This window comes from Nipponia nippon, unplaced genomic scaffold (assembly GCF_047370975.1).
Source record: "Nipponia nippon isolate SJK-2023a ecotype South Korea unplaced genomic scaffold, ASM4737097v1 scaffold_14, whole genome shotgun sequence".
In the NCBI taxonomy this organism is placed as follows: domain Eukaryota; kingdom Metazoa; phylum Chordata; class Aves; order Pelecaniformes; family Threskiornithidae; genus Nipponia; species Nipponia nippon.
Window position 1 is genome coordinate 9,954,553 of NW_028262330.1, and position 16,813 is coordinate 9,971,365.

General features: G+C 40.3%; 1 protein-coding gene across 8 annotated transcripts in view; it reads right to left on the minus strand.

The window, feature by feature from the left end:
* The window catches only part of CCDC57 (coiled-coil domain containing 57), a 54,404-nt gene that overhangs the window by 9,365 nt on the left and 28,226 nt on the right, over nucleotides 1-16,813 (minus strand). For all 8 annotated transcript variants that reach the window (XR_015703341.1, XM_087751230.1, XM_087751234.1 and 5 more), the window contains 5 exons: nucleotides 13,942-14,128; nucleotides 11,251-11,351; nucleotides 7,528-7,756; nucleotides 6,726-6,862; nucleotides 276-398 (listed from right to left, as the gene is read on the minus strand). Coding sequence is in view for 7 of the 8 variants with exons in the window: in XM_087751230.1 (XP_087607356.1) it covers nucleotides 276-398; nucleotides 6,726-6,862; nucleotides 7,528-7,756; nucleotides 11,251-11,351; nucleotides 13,942-14,128 (777 nt within the window). In the remaining variant the exon portion in view is untranslated. The remainder of the gene's footprint in view (nucleotides 1-275; nucleotides 399-6,725; nucleotides 6,863-7,527; nucleotides 7,757-11,250; nucleotides 11,352-13,941; nucleotides 14,129-16,813) is intronic.

The window sequence follows — 16,813 nt, forward strand, 5'->3', positions numbered from 1 at the left end:
TGGAAAGATAGGAGGTTTCAGCAAGAGGCAAGACAAAAGAAAATTATTATTTTTCATTTTGAAAGGTTGTACAAGAAGATTAATTACAACATCATGAAAGTGATTGAGAAACCCAAGTTTACTAAGTGTTAACAAATATTATTTTGTACAGGAACAATGCATAACTTTAAAAAAATACATGTATTTTTAAGTCTTCCAGGAGATGACTGTTGAGCAACTGCAACTGAAAAATACAACTGAAGGCAAATTACACTGATGATAAAACTGCACTGTACCTCAGTGGATGGTAACTCTGTTTCTTCCCCATAGCTGCTTGGAGCTTCTTCTTCCTTTAAGCTAGGGCAGGCAATTAGAGAAGAGATCCTTGAGGGATGCTGTTGCTTTGCGTACCACAGCTCCTAATATGAAATATTACATTAACACAAATAACTCATGGTCTCTACAAATAATACATTTATAGCTCAGTTTGCTGTTACACTGCTAGATTTAAAATAATCAGTTATAAATAAAATTAAACAAAATTATGTTCCCTTCAGATCAACAGGGCCAAACTACCCTCCTAATAAACCTCTTACTAAATCTGTTTAAAATCTACATTTCTTGCTGCTGTTACTGTGTACCTGCTTGTTACTCAAGTTTATATTGTCAGGGTCGTTCTTCACTTTTGTCTTTTCCCATGATTAAATTACAGAAGAAAAACTTCCAAAGAAGTCCTAAAAAACCCAATAAAATAAAGGAGCTATGGAAAAGTCATTTCTCAGCAACTAAAAAAACCTAATTACCCCCCAAAGTTTCACCAGCTTTCAAGATGTAGCAATTAAAGTGAGATTTGATGAAAAGCGAACGGTTTCAGCCCTGTCAAAAGAGATGAAAATAAACATCGAAGTCTTTTGCTATATATTTAAGACTAAAGAAACAAAACATGAGCCCATCATATAAAGTAACTGACACTGAAATTCCTGTAGGTATGACAGTAATAAATCCTCTCAGGTTTTGGTAAGGATGATGATCTTGAACGCAGGAGCAAATGTAGCCTGGCTAGTAAGGGTAAAAAGAAAAACACCCAAACTAGAATAGCAGCGTTTGGAAGCTCAACCTGGAGCTCAGCTTCTGTGCAGGAGCTGAAGCCTCAGCAGGTATGTTCTGGGTAAAGAGCAGCCTGGAATGAGACTACCGAAGATGAACAGCTTGGCTATGAGAAGGGCTATCCTTCTTCCTAGTCTGGACAAATTCCACCAGTAACAGAGATGATCCCAAAGGTCTCAGAGCTGGAAAGCTCCTCAATGATAGCCACTTCAGCCATGACCTCCAGGCAACCCAGGAGCTGAAGAGGTTGGCCTGCTACTCCTGGAGTTTAGCACACCATCTGGAAACTCACAGCCAAATGCTACCTCTCCAAGAGCCATGGACACACAGTATTTTTAAAATCTATTCTTACAAAAGCAAGAACAATCTTTAATGATTTTAAAAAGAATGTGGGAGACAGGAGATGTCAGAAAAACAGCAAACACAGCACCTAGCTCATTAAAAATAAGGCAAGGGGAGACTGGGATGGATGGGCATCAGCATCACACACGCTCAGGACTGTCATCTAGGACCAGAGCTGACCTTTTCACCTTGGAGTTTTACAGAAGTTTAAGATCTCCTGCTCCAGAAGCAGCCCACACCACTGTCCCATAAGATGTATCACTGATATGCCAGCGAGGCTATTTATTTAATGCTCCCTGATTCTTTTCTCTGAGGACCTTCCTCACGCTAGAACAAGATGCTAATATTTCTTGTGACAGTGCTGCCGTGACAGCTCTTGATCAGGTCCTCAGACTGTCAATGAAGAGTTGCAAACCAGTGCTGCATTCCTAGACCTGTTCTCACAGAGCTCGGATAATTTGAGCCTTCCCAGTCTCGGAGCCTGGATGGCCTTCACTATGGTATGTTCTAGCTAGTATTTTTGATGTCCTCACTAATACTTCTGATATCAAAAGAACTTGATTAGATAAATTCGGTAAAATATACCAGACTCTCCAGCTCACGTTGCACTGACCTGACTGACCTGTTACAATTCTGATCTTAGACTACCTGCTATATTTAAGGAAGAGTAAGTCTCCATTAGCTCTGTAAAGGTACACCAGATGGCATTCTCAGTTTGTCACTGTCTGATGGATGGTTTACAATGTTTGCTCACACTGCAACCTTTAAAACTTCTTCATTGACTAATGGGCGGTAAAGAAGAACAGGGACCTATTTTCACTCAAGCAATCTGTTCAAATTTGGTTCTAATTGACTCTAACAGCATAGCCTTTTGGACTTCAGGCAACCTTTCTCTATCAAACGTGAGTGCCCCTCCTGCTGGATATCTTCTGCTAGGAAGAAGCTAAGACAAATTCAAACACCCGTGACAGGATGTCCAAACACAGAGTTCTTTCCTGCCAGGTTCCCTCAGAACATATTCCAAAATATTTCCATAGATTCAATCTGATAGATTCACCTCAGTCAGGAAACATGTGCACCCATTTTCTTCCCCAAATATATGCTTTTCCAGGCTGAAATATTGCTTCATACTTTGGATGCTTGGAGAACCTTTTCCTCTCATATTCAAATGTTTGAGCCCTCCAAACAAGTACTACCTGTTTTTACTACTATTCTTTATCCAAGAGAATAGCAATCCTGTGCAGAAGCTGCACAACCGGCTGCCTAAAGACCTGAGAGCAGAACACTGAACTTGACCCTGTCAACACTTGTTCTCAAATTTAATTGCTGGATGATCTTTGCACTTCAAGTTTTTACACTCTTTTCTTACATCTACAGACGCAAAATTTTTGTAATTAGTCCAGCTAACATCCCTCATGGGTATAATCACATGGCTAATCTGCAGTGCTGTTTTACAGGAAAAAAAAAAAAATCTATTTTCATCAGAACTAAACTAGAAATGGAAAGCGCATCATCCCCAGACACACAAGTGGTTAAATTAGTACCAGCTGAGTCACTTAACCTTCATTTACCTAACTTACTCTAAGTAACTACGGAGGTTAATATGTTTTTTTTTTCTTTAGCACCATTCTTAACTGTAAGAAAAAACAAATATTCATTAGAATTTACTTCCACTGGCTCTTCTGAGAAACTCAGCTTTGTCATTCAAACTGCCTGGCCAGATGGTTCATATGCTTTGTAATACACCTAGGCCAACCAGATAACATCTGAAGAAATTAGTGATAACTTCAGGCTCAAAAAACCACAGGATGGCACGCTCAAAATGAATACGTGGTTATTCCGTCTTATCTTTTTAGAATGTGTCTAGATGTAAAAAACGTTTAAGAAGTTTTTAGAATGTGTTCAGATGGTAAAATTTTCAAGTCAACGACTGGCAGTTGTGATTTCTTAGTGCAATTTGACAACACGATAGGATTATCTCCTGCGTAGTTTCATATTATCACAGAGATCCTAGTATGTAAAAAGAGAAACATTAAACTTCAATCTCCTACATATTCCTGGATGAACCTTAGTAATCCACAAAAAGGCTCTCAATCTGTTCTTGATTTCAGTTAAGAGAAATAAGAATGCATAAAGAGAGAATTAAAAATAAACAGGATCCTCCAGAGGAGATTAGCTTTAATTCAGCTGATTTTTCCCCAAAGGCAGAGGAGATTGCAGTTTCAATCTCATAGGCTGGAGGCTGACTGCTTGGAAAGCAGCTCAGCAGAAAAGAAACAGGAAACCTGGTGGACTACAAGTTGAAGATGAGGCAGCAATGCGTTCTCGAGGCCAACAGCATCCTGGGCTGCATCAGGAAAAGCACTGCAGGTCAAGGGAGGTGATTATTTCCCTCTACCAAGCACCGGTGCAAACACATTTAAAGTATTGTGTCCACTTTTGGGCTCCCCAGTACAAGCAAGACATGGACATACTGGAGCAAGTCCAGCAAACAGCCACAAAGACGATCAACGAATTGCAGCACCTGACATAGGAGGTGAGGCTGGGGAAGCTGGCCTTGTTTAGCCTCCAGAAGAGATAGGTCAGGAGGGATCTTTTCAGCATGTATAAGCACCTGATGGGGATGGTGGGAGGAGGTAAAGATGACTGAGCCAGACTCTTCTCAGCGGTATACAGTGGAAGAACAAGAGGCAATGGGCAGAAAGTGAAGTATGGGACACTCTGCTTAAGCATAAGCGGGGAAAAAAAAACCAAACCCCAACCTTCTTTAATGGAAAGAGTGATCAAACACTGGAACAAGTGGCCCGGAGAGGTTCGCAGAGGAAGTATTTTCCCAACTGAACTTGGTTAATAATTCTACTGGAGTTTTATACCTTGAGCAACAACCTCACTCTTTCTGAAAGAACACTGTTTACTGCCCTCAAAACTACAACGACAATCAGCTGCTCTGACTCAATCCTCACAGGAACAAATCTGCTGATCAATTAAGTAAAGTACATAGTGAAACCCTGACTATCAAAGTCACTGGGAGGTCTGCCACTAGCTACTAGGGGAGCCAGGATTTATCCATTTGTCTCTCTGATGAAAGCTGCAATTTAACTATTAAAAGTTGTATTTTAATTACAAAAGATAAGAGACAGGTTAATTATATATCCTGCTTTCATATATGGGAAATGTGCTATTACAATAACTTGGACATGGGTGCTTTAAAATCCCACCACTGTGGCTATTTGGAAATATGCTCACTGATTAATCATTTTCAAGTTTATCTGAGAATATGCTGCAAATCCTTCAAATAGCCTATCTTAGAATCATAGAATTGCTTAGGTTGGAAAAGACCTTTAAGATCATCAAGTCCAACCGTTAACCCAGCACTGCCAAGTCCGCCACTAAACCATGTCCCTAAGTATCACAAGAAACTTCTCACAATTGTATACCCATCTTCTTTATTTTGTTAGTATCTAAACTGTATAATTTTTAAAGAAAGGCTTTTGGCTCTGGATGTTCAAATATTTTCATTTCTTTTAACAAAAAGTGGGAAGCAGGTTCTGCTCCCAGTTTGGTGTCCTTTCCCACAGACATGCCAGTCAAATTGAGTTTAGAGGGCTCAGTCCCACCCATGATTCTCTACCTGAAGGGAGCATGAAGTTCAGAGTATCCCTCAGCCTGTGTGTTGTATGGCTCTGTTTTCTAACGGACTATATCTTCACTATTAATATGCTGCTTCAGGATACGATGCCTCCCAGCTCAGTGGGACTTTGTGTTTCTAATGAAGATAATGAATTGTATTACTTGGTTAACTGAAGCAGGGATCTTAAATTTTAGGTGCTCCCAAGGTAGCTCGAGCAGCTATTGGGCAGTGAGGGAGGCTGCAGGGAGCGTGCTTTCTGCTCCAGGGCAGCTGGCCTTTGACCACCAGCTGACTCCGTGTGCAGGACTGGGAATAACAGGACTGTCCCCGTTGTATGGGGTCACCTCTAAAGCAAGTAGGGGATCCTCCCACTGCGCAGGGGTCACAGGCAATGAACTGCCCCCAGTCCTGAGCTCAGAGACAAAGAACAGGGCTAAACTACAAAGAATTATGATTAACATGTGGCAAGATTTTTTTCCACTGATCTACTCCAATACCGTGCAAAACGCTTCTCTTAGTCCCCAGTTCCCCTTTTTTTCCTTCTCCTCCCCTGAAGAACTAGAGCAATGTGCCTTCAATGAAGGCTTCCTGATGAAAGAAGGCAAGCCTTACTATAGCAAGATCCTGCAATCATCTGTTAGTAGAAATTCCTTGGATGAAAATCATGTTTAAAAAAGTTAATTTTGAAGCCCCAAATAAAACCCTTTAAGTAAATGGGGTAACATCTGGCTGGCGGCCAGTCACTAGTGGTGTTCCTCAGGGCTCAATTTTAGGGCCAGTTCTCTTCAATGTTTTCATCGATGACCTGAACACAGGAATTGAGTGCACACTAAGTAAGTTTGCCAGTGATACTAAATTAGGAGGACTCATTGACTCCCTTGAGGGTAGACAGACCTTACAGAGAGATCTTGATAGATTGGAGCACTTGGCAATCACCAACCGTATGAAAGGAACTGACTAACCAGCTGAAAGAAATGATTGTCCCACTATACTCAGCATTGGTGTGGCCTCACCTTGAGTACTGTGTGCAGTTTTGGGCTTCACAATATGAGAAGGATATAGAAATATTAGAATGTGTCCAAAGGAGGGCAACAGATGGTAAAAGGACTAGAGGGCAAGACTTAGGAGGAGCGGCTGAGGATACTTGGCTTGTTCAGCTTAGAAAAGAGGAGACTGAGAGATGACCTCATTGCTGTCTACAACTTCCTCACGAGGGGGAGCAGAGAGGGAGGTGCTGATCTCTTCTTTCTGGTGTCCGGTGATAGGATGCGAGGGAATGGCTTAAAGCTGCATCAGGGGAAGTTCAGACTGGCTATCAGGAAGAAGTTCTTCCCTGAGAGGGTGGTCAGCTGCTGGAACAAGCTCCCCAGGAGTGGTCATGGCCCCAAACCTGTCGGTGTTCAAGAAGCATTTGGACAATGCTCTTAGATAGATGGTTTGACTTCTAGGTTTCCCTGTATGGGGTCAGGACTATAAGATCCTCATGGGTCCCTTCCAGCTCAGGATATTCTATGATTCTATGAAATCTTCCAAGGTACCAAAGGAATATTTGAGCTGAAGTCAGTAAAAGACATTTAAATGCAGAATTTTAAGGAAAGTTATATTCATGGAATTAGAACTGGCTTAACTGCTCATTATCACTAGATTTCAGAGAGCATATCATTACCTGTGTTGTAAGCCTGTGCTGTAGACGCTTTAAAGCTGATAGCTGACACTGTGTTCTTTTGACAAGCTCTCTTGGAACAAGACTACCAGAGGCAATACAAACTGTGCAGCGCTTAGAGCTAACAGGATGCCCAAGTCCTAGAAAGGAGAGAAAATACTGAGGAAGGCATTCTCTGTTGTTATTTTGTCATCAATATTACATTCCCAGCAAGTGTTTATAGTGGATACAAATGAACCACAGAACACAGGCCTTCTCACTGCAGACGGAATCAACACTACGTGGAAACGGGCCTCGTGGTTTTCTCCTTTGCTTCATTGCCAGAGCAATTGTTGCATGGAACTTAAATGTCCACAGTGAAATCTTCTTACATTATATATACTCTTGATTCAAGTTTACTCTATAGTAAGCTTATTCTGCTTACTCTTCCACTTTCATAAAGCATTAGGTTTTATTCCAATAGATAAACTACCTCTTTTCTACTCTTAGAAGTCTTAGTTCAACTTCCAGTTCCCACACTGACATCTAAGCAGCAGCGAGTCCTTCATCTAAGATGTTCATCAACAAAAAAGTTACTGCCTACAGACTCTCATTGTTCTATGCTAGCACCTCCTATCACAGGATAGTTTTACTTGCAACAATTAGCACCACAGTCTCACACAAACTATGCAGATCAAGAATCAGTCATGTCCAGCACTTTGTTTTCATATTAAAGCCTAGCTCTCTCCAGCTTAAAGGATGAACTGATTCCCAGGTTTTATTCTAAATATATAAGCTAGCACACTCTTCTATAAAATCAATTTACCTTCCTTTAATACCATTCCAAGTTCTGCCCTGAGTCTGTTTCCCATTTCAATCAGCTGCTGCTTCTCTTGGCTCAGAACTGAGATTTTTCTTACTGTTTCCTTCAGTTTATTTTGCATTCCTTGTAGAGTGCAGCCGACACCATGTTGAAGACCAACACCAGGACCTACATCAGGTAACTGTTGTCCAAGATCTACCATCTTTTCTTCAAGAACTTTGGGTTTTGGCCCCTGAAAAAAACAGATAGTGCTTATAATGAATATTTTGAAAGTGTGGTCTGCGAGTCTAGAGATTTGTACAAACACACATTAGAAGCCAGTTGAAGAAAAAGTGTAAAGTTGAAGTCTACAGTTCATTTTTGAGGGTCCATTTTCAAAATACTGTTAGCAGTATAGGGCAAATTAAACTGTGGAGCAAATCACTGTAACAGCCTGAGACGTACTGGGCTCTTTCAGCCCCCTTACTACAGGGGAGACTTTTCAATATCCATTTAAATACTCATCATTCACTGAACAAATAATCTCCCTACAGACTTTTTAAATAGTACACATTGCCACAAGTATCTAAATATGTCACATGCATTAACATCATTTTACAAGACTCTTGTTCATCTATATGTTTACTCTTCCTACTTAGAAGTGCACTACACAGTAATTGTGCACTCCCAATCAGTTTTCAACTAAATCACCCTGAACACTGCGATTCAAGGAGTACACATTGAAAGGTGTTATCCGTACTGACAGAAACCCCAACCACCATTGCCTTAGTGTGTCATGCAACTCCCATTCTCTTATTTCTTTGGATAGTTTCACCATAAAAGAGGAGGCCCTTGAGAACATACGCGGAAAGCGTACAGGTCCACTAACACTATGGGGGACAAAGGCAGAGAAATTAGTGCAGGACTAGAATCTAAAAATATGGAGAAAGACATCAAAGTGAAAGAAAAAAAGGAACACCACTTTGGGATAGATATAGCAATTTATATCAAAGCAATTAATATAAGCAGCCACAAATTATTACATTCTGCCCTCATCATATGAACAGTGAAATTAACACTCTGAGGCTTAACATTAAGTGAGGTCAAGGCAATGACCAGTTACGGTCCCACTGCTTGTCACACTACGTACCACCATCACTGGGCCACGGGCAGGAATACCATTTGCTTAAGCTTCTGTTTTTCCTGAACTTTTCATAAAAACATTCAACAGCATTACACAGAAGATTTTTTTTCAGGTGACAGATTGTAAGCTGTAGAGTTAGGAGTGGAACTCAAGAAATCTTTTTACCTTTAGATCCCTGTCCAGAGTAAAACTCTGCAATATAAAAGTCAGAAAACACAGAAAAGATGGGTACTAAAAAAGGTGGGAAGAAAAACTCTCCTCAGAGATGATATAAAGAGAAAAGAAGAAAAATATACATACACGCTGAAGTCTACATGCCCATTTTACTAGCTTCCACAATAAAATTTCCTCTTTTTCTTTAGCTACTTGTTAGCTCTGGAGTCTATAATTTTGAGATTATGGTCCCAGAACCTCTGTTATATTAAATGGAAAAAGAGAAAACTCTCACTATGGCTTTCTGTACTGACTTCACATCTGCACCCCCGTGTTTAGTTACCATTATTGCTCAACAGATTCTAAACTCTCCAAGGTAGAAATATTTTTGCCTGTAATTCATCATGGCCTTAAGTACATCCTTAGCATGCAATTAATAAATGTAAGAAGCACAGAGACACTATGGAAGAATGTTAAAAGATAAGCACTTCCAAAATCCAGTAAGGAGTTCTAATGAAGTTTTGCCCATTGTTTGTAAGATATTCTCAGGACTGTTTCCAGCTGCCAGTCTATGCCTAAGAAGGCTTCTTATACACTACGGAAGAAATAAAGCAGACAGCAGAAATAGACGGGAAATGATAGTTCAACATCAGGGAAGACAGCATTAACTACAATTCCAGCATTTTGTTCACTTCAAGTTTTGGCCTGCACATCTGCTATTTACTACTTGCCTATACATATAAAGCACAAGTAATTCAGCATTTCACACTGAAGATGCACATCGCTGCCTGAAAAATGTTCTTGTTCTCATATCCAGCCCTGAGCATTCAATTATACTTCAGCATCATGAAGCAAAGGATTAATCTCTGGCATAGAGAATATTCAGGTCCTATCTTACTGTCTCCGAGGCAAAGCCACTCTCTACTTTTCTTTTAAGGCTCTATCCCTGCTTAAAAGAAATGCGAAGAAAATGAGAATGCATCTTGGACAGTAGTTTGTAAAACATTTTCTGCAACAGAATAGTTGGTATAAAATTCACTTTTCACCTAATTCTGGAAGTAGCCAAAGAGAAAAAAAATAAATCTGTGTTGTCTATACTGGCACACAATGATCTCCTAAATATAATCTGACAGCAGGAACAAACAAATCTCCTGCTATATTCAGCGAAAAGATACAACTAAGATTAAACATGATCTGCACCTGGTGGGTTGTGCATGTTTTCACACAAGGTTCCCAAGGCTCCAAAGTTTTATCTAAACATTGATATGTTTCATTTCTTAAAGCTCTTAGCTTTTAATATAATTAGCACCTCTCATCCTTATTTATTACTTAGCTATTATTTCCATTTTCTTGAACTTAGATTGTTACTGAGGAGTCTTAACAGTAAGATTAAAGCATGAAACAGATATTGGTAGATTTTAAAGAATACTTGAAACTAGAAAACGCTTATTTTTTTAATTGTATTTTAACCTGTCTTGCTTTAGACTCTGTTTACTACACCACGAAATTGCTGGGAGACATGAAGGGGAGAACACATAGTGACTTACTGCTTACACAGTATTAGATACTTGTCCCAGTTTTCAATTCAATTATTATTTTTTCCGAGAGATGCCTCTGTCACACTTTAATGCTGATATTGTTCCTACCCTTTAAAATAACCCAACGAGAATGACATTTGTAAACCCTAGAACTGCATAAAAATGCTCCCAGGGCCAGTGAGTTTTTCCTTCGTGGGTGGTGAGAGCTCCGAACAAACGCCGGCACTCAGTTATTTCTCCTGGCCATACCTCATTCCCCAGCAGCCTACAGGGCATGCATGGGAGCCTGCTGCAGATGGACACCCTGCCGGTGGGGCCCGGGGGCTGGCAAGCTGGCCCCCCAGCGCAGGCCTGGCGGAAGCAAGCCCCGCAAGCCAGCAGTTACGAGGCTCTCCCAGGAAAAGCCACCCACCCTGCTAACCAGGCATGCAATCCATTGGCATGGCTACCTCCAGCCTCCCACCTCGCAGGACCTTCTCGTCAGAGTCCAGTAGTGACACAGTACCTACAGTTTCATCTCTATTCACCTTATTACAAGGCATATTGAAAGATTTTTGGTATTTTAAAAAAAGGCTAAAATATGGATTTACAATGGAAAACTCAAAGAGGCGATACACAGTAGTTTAAGAATGCACAAGTGGGAAAAAAAAAATCAAGAAGGGTTTGAAAGATCAGGAGTGCCTTGTGCCAGGGAATGACTAGTCAAAATTTATTCCCTAGAAAGAATGAGCATAAGTTTGGCTGAAAAAATCGTTGCTGGCTCTCATCTAACTTACACTCATTACTAACTGACCACATAAGCGTATATTGCTTCAGTTTTTAGTATTTATTCAAACAAAAATAATATGCTATGTATTTAATTACACACACGCATGCATATAGATGTTTTAGGTAGTTTAAACCTCTTCGTACCTTTTCTGTGTCTGGGTTTACTATGCAATCCAAGTTAGCTGAGCTGACTTTGATATTGCTCAAAGCGGTTCCAGTTGAAATGTTTTTTGTGCACAACGAACCTGAAAGAGGAGTATAACATCAATGTGCATCTGTTTACACAGAGTTCAGGCTTTCATAGCGACAGCTGCTTCAGAACTTTGTCTCATTAATGTACATGTATACCACTTCAGGAGATATATTGTAAACAGAGCTGAAGAAATAGAAAAAAGAGTACAGTCTCACAATATGCAAACATCAGTCAGCTACAAAATACAGAAGTGACTAGAGATGACGTATTAGAAAAATCAACTCATGGGTAAGGAGCACAGAGAAGTTTTTATTTCTTCCAAAAAAAAAAATCTTTAAAATTTCAGATTTAACATTATCAGCTCTTTTAGCGATTGAATATCATCTCCATACATTTTTAAAAGGGATATAAGAAAGATTATTTTAGTTGAATAAAGTATTTCAGCCATAAAGAAAACGGATAATACATTTCTGAAAACTTACATTTATCAGCTGACAAAGATTATTGCTTCTCTTGGACACTGCTAAACTCTAGCAGCGGTAAATCTTTTACATATTGGACTGTAACATCTTCAAAAAACAGTGGATTAACTTTAGCTACCTGTGACAAGAAACTATGCTTGACTTTGTTTTTTTATTTAAAATTAAGAGGTTTTGCTTTAATTGGTTATTAATGTCTCACTGTTAACAAAGCCAGAATATGCTTATATTTATTAAAAATGCCTGCACACTTAATTAGCTTGTGATTTCATGCTACTGTACAAATGACAGTTTAAAACTATTTCTGCAAACTGGTTACACACAGATCCAGGCTCACTGCAAAATTAAAACAGAGAAGCATAACGACAGCAAAACAGTCGGTACAACAAAATACCTTTCATCAAACTCATCTTACTTTTTCTGAAATACAGAAAACAATAACAATGCATGGTGGCTCTGGAATGGTTTGAAGCAATTAGAAATTACGTGTTTACACAGGTGAAGCACAGAGATGTATAAAGCAGCTACCTACCTGCACTAATATAACTGGTAAAAGGTGTTAAACACAGGGCTACTTATTCCACAGAAGTAAAAGATGTCCTTGAAAAAGTTATACCTTGCCTGGTTTTATTTAAAAACCAAAACAAATCAGAGCTGGTTATTCCATTACCAAGTTACAGTTGATTTCCTTTTCTGTTTTCTCTAGACTTCAAAAAGTCACAAGAATGTTTATGAATAAAAAATCCAGTTTTGTTTCTGAACAAGCCTGCATGAGAGCCAATCAAAACCAAACTTAACAAATTTTCAGAAATTTACTACAAACGGCATCTAGTTGTAATGGAGATACCGTCTGCAGGTTTGGGGTTTTTTTAATGTTATCAGCTTTGACTTTCCCATGAAGGATAATGAAAGAAAGTAAAAATGAAAGTGTAAGACATGATATACTAAAATGTTTCTAAGAGATGCTAAAAATCACCCAACAATGTGTGACAATATCTGCTAAAGGGATGCATTTGAAAGCATTATATATTTTTAATATTGAGATGTTTTTAAATTTTTAGCTTCCTGACAGAGCCACCACAAAGGCCACCCGGTAAACGTACTAACAAAGAAGAGTATCTCCTTAGTGCTTAGCCATAGTCGGCAAGACAAAGCAAGCTTGATGGGTGCAGGACGAAGAAACTGCGGTAACGAACTGACCTTCCAGGAAAAGAGGACTCGGCAACGACTATACCTGGAACTGATGCCCTATGCCCACTTACATATCTACACCAAAAAGGTATAAAAAGTAACTCACTACCTACCCAAAATGAGCTTCTCTGAAAGAGCTTCCCTGCATGCGATCTCCCAGACGGACCGGAGCCTCACTGGGGACGCCTGGCTGACTCCGGACTCAGTGATGTGGGTCATCTTTGAAGTGAGACTTTTTTTCCATTGTTGATTAGCCCCACTTCTGGGAGCGGTTTGGCTGACTGTCATACCAGTAACACCTCACATGATGTATTTATAGGCACGCGCACACGTAAAGGTTTGTAAGAAAGACATGGACCTGTTAAAGCAGGAGCCCATGAAAATGATCAGAGGGCTAGAATACCTCTCCTACGAAGAAGTTTTTTACGATGAGGGTGGTGAGACACTGCAACAGGTTGCCCAGGGAAGTTGTGGATGCCCCATCCCTGGAAGTGTTCAAGACCAGGTTGGAGGGGCTTTGAGCAACCTGGTCTAGTGAAAGATGTCCCTGCCCATGGCAGGGGGGCTGGAACCAGATGATCTTTAAAGGTCCCTTCCAACCCAAACCATTCTGTGATTCTATGATTCTACATACGTGCTTCACTAGTTGGAATTCTGTAATAACTTGTAATATACATATATTTGCTTTACTCTTGCAATATATATACACATTTGCTTTCCTAGTGGTAATTTTGTACTGACTTATAGTCTGCGTGTGTGTACATTTGTTTTTACTAATCATAGTTTTGTAGTAATTTGTAATAAAGAAATTCTCAGAATCTCAGACCTCTGTGTGCTTGTGTATTGTGAAATCCTGAGAACCCTACAGTCACGATTGCTACACACCCGTGGGTTGGGTAGCCCTCATAGGTCGTGACCGTGACCGCTACGCTTCCTTAACTGAATTTAGACTTCTGTGGCAAGAGTTGTCACCTTGCTCTGCAAGCTGTTTGTTTTCTGTCCGAGGAAGAGAGGACAACGTCTGCTCATCAAGACTCTCCATTTCTTTCCTCATTTGTGCAATAGCAGCCCGAAGGTTGGCATTCTGCTCCTGCAGCTTTTTTATTTCCAAGGTAGGAATATCTTTGCTCAGAGAACTTTTATCATCATACTGAAATATCTGTAAAATAAAAGTACAGCACAACAACAATGCTTCATTAATGAGCAACACATATTCTCTCCACAACACCACACACAGAGAGCCTAATACTTTCAATCCATTAACAGACTAGGAAGAGAAGAAAGAGATCTAGTTATTCTGGGGATTTGCCAGGGAAAAAAGGGCTATGATGAGAACCTGAGATGGGGGAAGAGGCACAGATGGGGAGGAGGACGGTCACAAAGGTGGCTCTGTCTTATCACTGCTGTTCTTTGAAGTGTGCTATCTCTATCTCTTACTGCCTCAACAGCAGTCCCCTTTCTGACCTGCCAAATTCTTGAAAGTGTCATTGGAGATCATTTGTTCGCAAGAACATAAAGAGGCTGGACATCCTTTGCTGAACTGGAAAAGGGGAAGGAGTGTATGGATTACATCTAGACAACCTGAACAATGGACAACATCCAGAAAACCTCTAAGCAATTCAATTCTAAAATAAGTAGCAACGTCTTCCTTTTGCGCATTAGTTACAGATAAGCCAACAGCGAACAATATAAAAAGAACATTTGTCAGATAATGACTGAAGCTCTGCCTTCACAAAGGCCTTGAAGCCTGACTTTTGGAGTTATACTTGGTGGAAGCATGAATTGATGAGCAAATGTCTTTCTTACAGACTTCCAGAACTGAAGAGGCTGACAAAACCCAGGTTGCCAAAGCTGCTTTAACTACTGTAAAAAACCTAATTTGTATTAGTAAAATATGAGCAGCTTGCTTATAGAGTAATACATTCCAGAATCATTCTATTTCTTAAATTTTCAAAGGGGAATTGCTCAGTGTTTTCTTCATGGGTTGCACACAGTCTTAAAATTATCTTAGAGATTTAGTTTGGAAAGCTAGGCACAGGAAAGACCCGGACCTGGAGCGGGTCCAGAGGAGGCCACAAAAATGATCCGAGGGCTGGAGCACCTCTGCTATGAGGACAGGCTGAGAGAGTTGGGGGTGTTCAGCCTGGAGAAGAGAAGGCTGCGGGGAGACCTCATTGCAGCCCTTCAATACCTGAAGGGGGCCTATAAGAAAGATGAGGACAGACTTTTTAGCAGGGCCTGTTGCGATAGGACAAGGGGTAATACTTTTAAACTAAAAGAGGGCAGATTTAGACTAGATATAAGGAAGACATTTTTTACAGTGAGGGTGGTGATGGTGAAACACTGGCACAAGTTGCCCAGGGAGGTGGTAGATGCCCCATCCCTGGAAACATTCAAGGTCAGGTTGGACGGGGCTCTGAGCAACCTGACCTAGTGGAAGATGTCCCTGCTCACTGCACGGGCGTTGGACTAGATGGACTTTAAAAGGTCCCTTCCAACCCAAACTATTCTATGATTCTATGATTGATTCTAGTCCTGCGTGAATAAAGTGATGGCCTAATCAGGACAAGAATGTGAAATGTCCTAGATCACAAACTTTAAGAACTGCTTTACTCTGTTACACCAAAGGTTGATAGCTCCAGAATCCAATTCTTGACAATAGTCAGCAACATATGTTTAGGAAAAATATAGGAAAAAGAACAAATATGGAAATGCTTCCTCTCATGTGCCTCCTCAATTTCCAAATTTGCAACTTTGGGGGAGGAAAGAAAAAGGAAAAGCAGATGTGACAGAAAAACCCAAACACACAGACATTGATTGGAAAACATATTTCCTGGTCACTTGAAATTCCAGCACAATCCTCAGGAAAAAATTCCAGTAGGACCAATGGGGTATAAGGACCAGGATATTAGGGTCCTGACATTATTTACTTCTGTTTCTTCATTCAAGGTCTGACTGCAAACATTTTTCAAGAAATTACATTAGACTGATGGCAGCGTATTATAACTGTGGTTTCATCCACACAGAGAATGCAGAATTGTTTCCACCCCTGTAAAATGCTCTGTAGCTGATGGAAAAATTTGTCATCAGTCATTTAAGAAAAGCAGATACTATTTGGTACAGGAGTATTAGAAAGCCGTGCAATTGTGGAATACACACTCCTACAGTCACTAAATGAATCCTAATTCACAGACCATCCAGACCAGGTGTTTTTGAAAAGGAAAAGACTGTCTAATGTGTTTGGAATATTTGTATCAAATGCTGCGAATTTACCTTTCTGAGACCCAAAAATGTTTCTTTGTATTCAACCCTAACCTTAAATTGTTGCAAAGCAGCAGTTCTGCCTCTTGAGAGGGAAAGGCAATCCATGAGGCCCTGCACACGGGACACGTGTCAGCAAAATACTTCAGTCTCAACATTTATGCCTTGCACAGCCTCAAACACTGTTCTTTTTCTGTCTTCTCCATTATTCCCCACTTTCTTCAGTCCTCTTATTTCCCCAGTCGTAAGTCTATTCTGTGAGTGTGATCTGCAACACTAATGGCCTTCAACATACATTTCCCTGTCGTAAAGACAATGGCTGTCCTACAGCCTCTTTCTCCTGGGGCTCTTTCTGCCCTAACAGCACAGGGTATGCAGAAGATGAGGATAATCTCTGTTCTGCTTCTACAATCTCTCCAAGGCTGTTAAGGTGAGGAGAAGGGAAAGGGAGACTGAAAAGGCATGAAGGGAAAAGCACCAGTAGGTATCAATACATCACCCAGGTGTATCCTGAATTTTGGGGCCCAGAACTTCATCTCATCCTGCAACATACACATGAACCATCACAGTTTGAACCAGAAAT